Source organism: Leptodactylus fuscus, chromosome 4, assembly GCF_031893055.1.
Source record: "Leptodactylus fuscus isolate aLepFus1 chromosome 4, aLepFus1.hap2, whole genome shotgun sequence".
In the NCBI taxonomy this organism is placed as follows: domain Eukaryota; kingdom Metazoa; phylum Chordata; class Amphibia; order Anura; family Leptodactylidae; genus Leptodactylus; species Leptodactylus fuscus.
Window position 1 is genome coordinate 55,068,012 of NC_134268.1, and position 8,426 is coordinate 55,076,437.

The following is an 8,426-nucleotide window of genomic DNA, read 5'->3' on the forward strand; positions in this document are numbered from 1 at the left end:
CACGGCGTAAGCGCTCGGTTCATTCCGAGCCGTACACGCGAGCCCTTCTAAACACTTCCCATTCACTTCAATGGGAGCGCTCGTAGAGAAAAAAAGCAGCCCATTCATTTCCCATTGAAATGAATGGGATCTGCTTTATACGCGCTGATTCTGAACGTGTTTTAACGTTCAGAATCAGTCAGCGTATTCGAAGTGTGAATGCACCCTTAGGCTAAAGCCCCACTATGGAAAAATGCAGTGTTTTTGCCACTGTGGAAACGCTGCGTTTTACAGTACCTGCAAAGTGTATGAGATTTTGGCTAATTCCATCCATCCATTGCGGCAAAAAATTTGCTGTGGAAAAGCTGCATTTCCAAAAAAAGCGATTTGAAAATCACAGCATGTGAATTATACCAGCGGAAACACTGGCATTTTTCTATATTTTTAATAGAGGAAGAAAACTCGCTCAGAAAAACTCAGCAAAAACGCAATGTAAAGTGCTGCAGAAAAAACGTGATGCGTTTCTACTGCGTTTTTTAACTGTGTTTCGCTATGTGGGGTCTTAGCTTTAATGACATAGTAATCATTCCTTAATCCCTTAGCGTTGTGGAAGGGAATACCCCAAGAAAAACTGTAGGATCAAGCGCCAGTCGATTAGAGTTACTAATCATAGCAGGAGATCTAGGGGAACGTACAAATTCACTTATTTTTTTGTACACCCAGGAAGTTAAATCCATTAAATGATCAATAACAAATGGTCCTGCCAATCCTACAACGATCCCGACCAAATGACCTACCACACTGGGCAAACCTGGCAAGCACTGGGTAAAGACGCAGTCAGTGGCAAAAGCAATCCCAAGACAAATAGCTTTTACTGATTGTTCTTTCAAAGACAATTCTTTAAAGTTATATGAATCTGTCAGTAGGTTACATATCTTGTAAATGAAATAGTCAATACCCATTCCAACTTGGCACACCATTTGTGCAAATTTTGCTTCGCTGAGGAAATATGTTGATATTTTTTTCGGAATAGCCTTGATGTAATCCACAAATCTCCTTAAGAAGGACTTCTTTTCAGCTGTAACATTAGGTGTTTCTTGTAGAGTTTTGTTGTGCAGCTCATTTAAGAACCCAAGTGTCGAGAGATTATCATCGGTGTTCAACGCTTGTACAACCTGTGTTCTCATTGCAAGTGGAGCTACACGACATATTATGGCTAGAAAATACATAAGATGTGCATTGGTTAAGTGAAAAAAAAAACCAATAAGATATACATAATTTAATTATACCAATCAAACTCTTACAGGACAATGTTGTCACACTGCAATAGTCAGGGGACCACAGGGAATCTAGTTCTAGTGCTGAATACAGTGGCATATACATCATGGAAGTCGATCATGTAACTGCTATAGGGGTTGGTGCTGCACTACTGTTGCCTGATATAGATCCGCAGTGCAATGAGATTCTTAGAGCAAACACTGAATTCAAAGGTAGCTATAACAATTCACTGAGCCTCCCCCTAGTGGTGACTATGAGAAGGCACTTCACTTGCTTTTCTATTTAGGCTCAGTTCAGTTTGAAATCTGATGTTCCCATCCATTTTAGGATCAAAGCAACGGTCTAAAAAACTAATATTAATATGAGAGACGCAGACAGAGGACATTCTGCCTGCATCCATCATCATTCACTGTAATGTATAATACAAAATGGAAGATTACTTTTAAAATGGAAGATAAGAACATGTTTCTGTCTTGTCTTTTACATTACAGTCAATGATGATAGATACAGACAGATTGTGCACAATCTGCATCCATCCTAAGGGTGAGGCCCCACGCAGCGAATCACAGCCAAAAAATGCAACAGAAATACATTGCGTTTTAAACGGCAGGTTGCATGTGAAACCCCGCCCACCAAATGATGCAAGAAACCAGGAAGAAAGAAGATTTTATAGCAGTGAAGACTGGTGAGTATGCGACGTGGGAATACCCCTTTAAGTACACACGGCAACTTTGTCCAGTGGGTATTTACAATTACAGTGATACGGTATTTATATTAGTTTTATTATGACCTCATTTTGGAAACTGCACCCCTGAAGGAATTTATCAAGGGATATGGTGAATATTTTGACCCCACAACTGTGAAACAGATTTATTTAACGTTGAAACATGAATAATGACTTTTTTTTCCAATAAACCATAAATTTATCCCCACATTTTTCATTTTCACAAGGGGTTAAAAGAGAAAAAGCACCCCACATATCATTAAACAATTTTCATGAACATGGCAATACCCCATATGTGGTTGCAAATTGCTGTATACATGGCAGGGCTCAGAACTGAAGGAGCGCTATTTGGCTTTTGGATGGCAGATTTTGCTGGAATAGTTTTCAGGTGTCGCGTCGCTTTTGCAGAGCCCCTAGAGTACCAATACAATGGAATACCCCAAAAAAAGTAGGACTCAGGGGTATTATTATAATTTTGAGCCCTAAAGTGCTTCCCAAAAATTAATCTACAAAATGAATATGGAAATTTTTAGGGGGCGATCACACTGCCATTGGTGACTGCCTGTAGTGTCTGTTGCTATTGTCTGTTACAACATTTTAGCAATGGACACTAGCTGTTAGTTAAAAATTCCATTGATTTCATTGGGATTTTATCTTTATCCGCTAGTGACTGCTTGTGTCCGTTATACACCCAATCCGACACATGTCTGTTTTTTTTTGTGGACAAAAATCCTACATGGAGGACTTTTGTGTCCAATAAAAAAAAATTAATTGGATTCATGATGGACATCATTTTTTAACGGAGTCTATGGGTAACAGACAGTAAGGGACAGTAACTGATAGCCGGCAGTTACTGTCTGTTATTTTGTGTCTTTTTTATCTGCGCATGCTCAGAAAACAGAGACAAAACCCCCCAAAAAACTGACACTAACTGATAGAGATGAGCGAGTAGTACTCAATCGAGTAGGTATTCGATCGAATACTACGGTATTCAAAATACTCGCACTCGATCGAGTACCACTCGCTATTCGAATGTAAAAGTTCGATGCAGAACCAGCATTGATTGGCCGAATGCTATACAGTCGGCCAATCAACGCTGGTTCTTCTCCTACCTTTAGAAGTCTTCTCCGTGCAGCTTCCCCGCGGCGTCTTCCGGCTCTGAATTCACTCTGCCAGGCATCGGGCCTGGGCAGAGCCGACTGCGCATGTCCGCTTGTAGTGCGGGCATGCGCAGTCGCCTCTGCCCAGGCCCGATGCCTGGCAGAGTGAATTCACAGCCGGAAGATGCCGCGGGGACGCTGCAAGGAGAAGACTTCTTGGAGGATCCAGCCCGACCCTCACTCGTGGACTTGGTAAGTATAATTTGATCGAATGTTGCCTACCCCTGAAACGAGCATTTTCCCCCCATAGACTATAATAGGGTTCGATATTCGATTAGAGTAGTTGAATATTGAGGGGCTACTCGAAACGAATATCGAACCTCGAACATTTTACTGTTCGCTCATCTCTACTAACTGATGCTAATGTTTTTTTTTTTTTTTTTAACGGCACCTTCATAACGGAATCCAACGGTAGAGTGAATCCTGCCTTAGAGAAATATGCCAGCAGGGCTCAGAAGGGAAGGAGCACTGTTCTTTTTAGCTTTTGGTTTATAGATTGTTTCTGGATGCCATATTGTTTTTGCAAATCCCTGGGGGAACCAGTAAATTGGAATTCTCCAAGAAGTGATCCAATTTTGCAGGGACCTTTTAGGGCTTCTCTTAAACATGATATGGTATCCAAAAAAACAAAAAATCTAAATCTGCTTTCCAAAAGCCACATAGTCATCCTTCACATCTGCAGCCTGCTGTGTGGCCAGACAGTAGTTTATTCCGACTTGTTTGACACAGTTGTACGGATAACATACTTAACAATGTCATATGTGGGTATAAGCTGCTGTTTGGGCACATAACCACACACAGAAGGGAAGAAGCCCTATTTGTTTTTGAAGCACAGTTTGGCTTTTGGATGTCCTACTGCTTTCATAGAGCCCCTGAATTGCTGGTAAAGTGGAGTCCGCAGAAATATGACCCCATTTTGGAAACTACTATAAGATCATGGATAACTTGCAGATTGATGGGATCCAACCACTTTGACCCCAGCTGGTTAGGAGAATGGAAGAGCTTTGTGTCTTATTCTGAATGCAGTGGTCAGGCAGCATGTGCAATGCTTCATTCTATTCTCCAAAACTGGAGACAGCCAAATTAGTAGTACAGACAGTATACAGATCTGCTATATCTGGCACTTCCATTGAAGTGCGTATGTTGCTAGACCACTGTTACGGTTTATGGCTGATGTAGATAATTTGTAAGTACCTTGGTTGATAGCGTTTACAAGTTCCAGTACACGTTCCTGGATGTTGCGGTTTTTTGCTATATGACTCAGATTATTCTTTATGTAATCCATGGTCTTTTCAGCTTCAGCACTGTATATTTGCTGACTTGACCTTGAAGATAATGGTGGGTCACAGAAGCCGAAAGTTCCTGTGGTTTGCATTTGGTTCATCATAAGTAGGGCTGCCATTGTAGTTGAAAATATAGGTAGTTTAATGCTGGAAAATACATAAAATATATGCTTAGTTAAAAATAAATGTATGTACTGTAATTGAATGGTACCAGTTCTTCCTGCATGGAATATTGTAGTCTGGGGTGCATCACCTCAGTCGCAGGGAGAAGAGGACCAAAGAAGATGCTGAAGAGAGCCAGACAGAGTGAGGATGCCTAGGACAGGTGAGGCAAGGTGGGTATAAGTGTTTGTTATTTTTAATCACTTTCCTTTGCCGCTACTTATTATACTCTGAGGAGATCCCAGAGTACAATAGCACCGAACCTCAATTATATTCGTCAAATTTTGTGGGGTTCACCTGAAGCGGCTCTAGGAGAGCTCTTGGTACTAAGTCGGTTTGTTGACTTAAGTGTTATGACAGCAGAGTTGGTATAGTACTCTGACTCAAAGTCATGGCATCACTGTCAGATGTAATATCACGTGAGAAAAGGAAAAGCCAAGCAGCTCTCATCATTCTGCATAATGTACTTCTTCAAACAAAGCTGAGCAGGACAATATCGCGGAAGTCTGTACCACAAGACGGCAGAAACTGCTCCCCAATATTTTCTTGCTTAGCTTTGTTTGAATAAAGTACATTATGCAGATTAGTGAGTGTTGTCCAGATTTCCCTCTTCTCATGAGATATTGTTATTGATTGTTTACCGAGCTGATCACCACCGCAGTTCTGAAGAATAGAGGAAGGACAAATGTTCCTATATGAGCAGTTCTGACAGGGTTTCTGTTTTTTTGAAGGACTGGTGTGACTTAAATGCGTGAGCCTAGTAACCAAAAATTTCTACTTCATCCTCATGAATTACAACAACCCTGGGGGCCACACGGTGCCTCAGTGGTTAGCACTGTAGCCCTGGAGTCCTGGTGTTCAAATCCCGCCAAGGGCTAAAAACCATCTGCAAGGAGTTTGTATGTTCTCCCCGTGTTTGCATTGATTTCCATCCCATATTCCAAAGACATACTGATAGTGGAAAAAAAAAGTACATTGTGAGCTCACAATCTTTTGATGTATATGGCCTAGTTGCTTAAGCAGCTGGCACTTTAAGGCCGGGTTCACACGGAGTATTTTGGTTTGTAATGTGGAACGTAGACGCCGCGGGAGGTTTTGCGGTACCGGCTCCCATTGAAAACAATGGGAGAGTATACGGCCCGCAAAAGATCCCGCGGCGTCTACGTGGCACATTACGTACCAAAAGACGTCGTGTGAACCCGGCCTAAGGGGATGTGTATGATGTGTATGATTAGAAAATGGTGCTGCTTTCCTCTTCTTAGGAAGTGACATCAAGTTCATTAGTCACATGGCCATGCTTCAGCTCAGTGCTACTCATTTTAATGGGAATGAACTGTAGCATTGCCATATGACATACGGATGCAAGGTCATTTCGTGAGAAGAAGAAAGCTGCCAACCCCTTTAACTGCAAGAAATTACTCTGTGGACAGTATACAAATATTCAGCTTATTTCTTTTAAACGATGGCAGACACCTGGTTATTAAGGCTAAGACCCCACATATTGGTCCACAGCAAAAAAGAGCTAGGAACCGACCCCAGCAGCACTTTTTTAACTTCTGAGGGGGGGGGGGTCAGTATCCAATTACCCTATATCCTCCTTGTGAATGGCACTCTATTCACTGATATGAGGTTGCTACCACTGTAATCTTCATCTGCCAACACAGCCCAATGGCAACCACCGGAGTTGGAAGATACTCTGGTTTTGGTGGATTAACCCCCTTGATGACCCTCCAGGGTGTGGGGGGTCAGATTGCGCCTCCACTGCCATTGGCTCCTGACTGCCTATGCACAGTTCCCATAGGGAACTTAGTTGTGATGATCCCAGGTTCTAGTCAGGTTAAGTCAACTTGTAGGACATGTAAAAAGTTTAAAATAAAATATAATCAAATATAAAGTAAAAAACAAACACCTTTACATTTAACAACATAACGTAAACAAAAAATAAACAAATGTTTTTTATCCCCATATGCGTATATGTATGTCTCCACTATCCAAAAATAGCATGATTTATCCTGTATGGTGAATGCCTTAAAAAAAGATTTACGACAATGTGCAAGTTAAAGTATTTTGATCATCTCACTAACCCCAAAAAATAGCAATAAAAGGTGATCAAAAAGTCATACATACCAAACATTGGTACTATAAAAAGTAAAACTTGTCCCACAAATAAAGAGCCTTGACATACTAGCGCAACTCAATAAATTAGAATATCATTAAAAAGTTCTGGACTGTTGCTCAGTGGTCAAAGGTGTTTTCAGATGAAAGTAAATTTTGCATTTCATTTAGAAGATCCTGGAGTCTGGAGGAAGAGTGGAGAGTACACAATCCAAGCTGCTGGAGGTCTAGTGTGAAGTTTTCACATTCACTGATGGCTTGGGGAGCCATGTCATCTGCTGATGTAGGTCCACTGTGTTTTATCAAGACCAAAGTCAGCGCAGCCGTCTACCAGGAAATTCTAGAGCACTTCATGCTTCGCTTTGCCGAAAAGGTTTTTGGAGATGGAATGTTCATTTTCCAACAGGACTTGGCACCTGTCCACACAGCCAAAAGTACCAAGACCTGGTTTAATAACCACAGTATCACTATGCTCGATTGGCCAGCAAAATCACCTGACCTTAACTCCATAGAGAATCTATGGGGTATTGTCAAGAGGAAGATGAGAGACTCCAGACCAGCGCCGCACCTCCCATGAGGCGACCTGAAGCGAGCGCTTCAGGCGGCGCTATGGCAGGGCCCCAGGGAGGGCGGCATTTTTTCTTACCTAAGCCAGTCCAGGACAGCACGGAGCGGTGGATTGGGGAGGCCGCTGAAGCAGCGCTGCTCCAGCAGCCTCCCCTCACGCTCAGGCAGAGAGCAGGTCTTCTCCGTGCCTGCTCTCTGCCTGCGAATGGTGCTAAGCCCCGCCCCCTTCGCTAAGCCCTGCCCACTCCGCCACGCCCCCTCCTCAGTTCAATCTGTTTGCAATGACTCAATATAATATATGGACTTCATTTTTTCAATTGAATTACTAAAAAAAACAAAAAAAAACTTTTTGATGATGTTCTAATTTAGTGAGATGCACCTGTAGACTCCATGCATGTTGTCCTTGGTCAGATTCGAACCCAGGACTCCAGCACTGCAAGGCCACTGTACTTATAATACATGTAATGCAGAGATTTCATCTAAACCTATTGATGTGCATGAAAGATTTAGTGATTACCTTCAAGATTAATGTTATTTCCAGAATATTCCAGATTCTTCTTCACCTGTAGCAAGCCAGAACAGATAAGAGAATCAATAATAATAATAATTAATAATAATAATAAAGTAATTCTTTCCCGCCATCAGATTCATCCATTTCTCACCTTACTCTTAGATTTTCTCTGAATCTTGTGTTTTCCCTGTAAGATGCAGAGCTACTCCTGTACAGCCTCAGATACAGTGAAGATGATGGCAGATTGCATGTGATGTTATACCAGGATTTTCCCTGCGTATGAAGACTCTGGTTACTTTCACTTTCACACAATGATTTTGATAGTTTACGGGAAATCCCAAGAAGGTGGGATTATAAGAATATAATAGACAGAGCAAAGATTAGAACTATATTTAACCTTATCTCAGTAATGAATCAGCTCTAAGGTCACATACGGTTAGCTAGTTGCTGTTTTTACTGTGGACAACACCTGAAGAGGAAGCATGAAAGGCAAGGTTTATACTTTCTTGCTGTAGATTTCATGCAGGATGTTTCTTTTTTCAATAAAAAGATAAAGAAGATTAGGTCTATATATAAAGGCGTTATCCCGCTTCCAAACATTAACTGCAAAAACATCCACAGCAGTGCTAAATACTCACTGTTCCCTT

The 8,426-nt window shown here is 41.6% G+C and overlaps 1 protein-coding gene across 1 annotated transcript; it reads right to left on the bottom strand.

The window, feature by feature from the left end:
- Positions 1-470: 470 nt before the first annotated feature.
- On the bottom strand, positions 471-8,000 carry LOC142200248 (uncharacterized). The gene is made up of 4 exons (XM_075270466.1): positions 7,931-8,000; positions 7,786-7,831; positions 4,336-4,571; positions 471-1,195 (listed from the first exon to the last, which is right to left on the bottom strand). Exons 3-4 carry the CDS (start codon positions 4,541-4,543, stop codon positions 570-572), a joined length of 834 nt encoding a protein of 277 aa, XP_075126567.1. The 5' UTR covers positions 4,544-4,571; positions 7,786-7,831; positions 7,931-8,000; the 3' UTR covers positions 471-569.
- Positions 8,001-8,426: the final 426 nt, after the last annotated feature.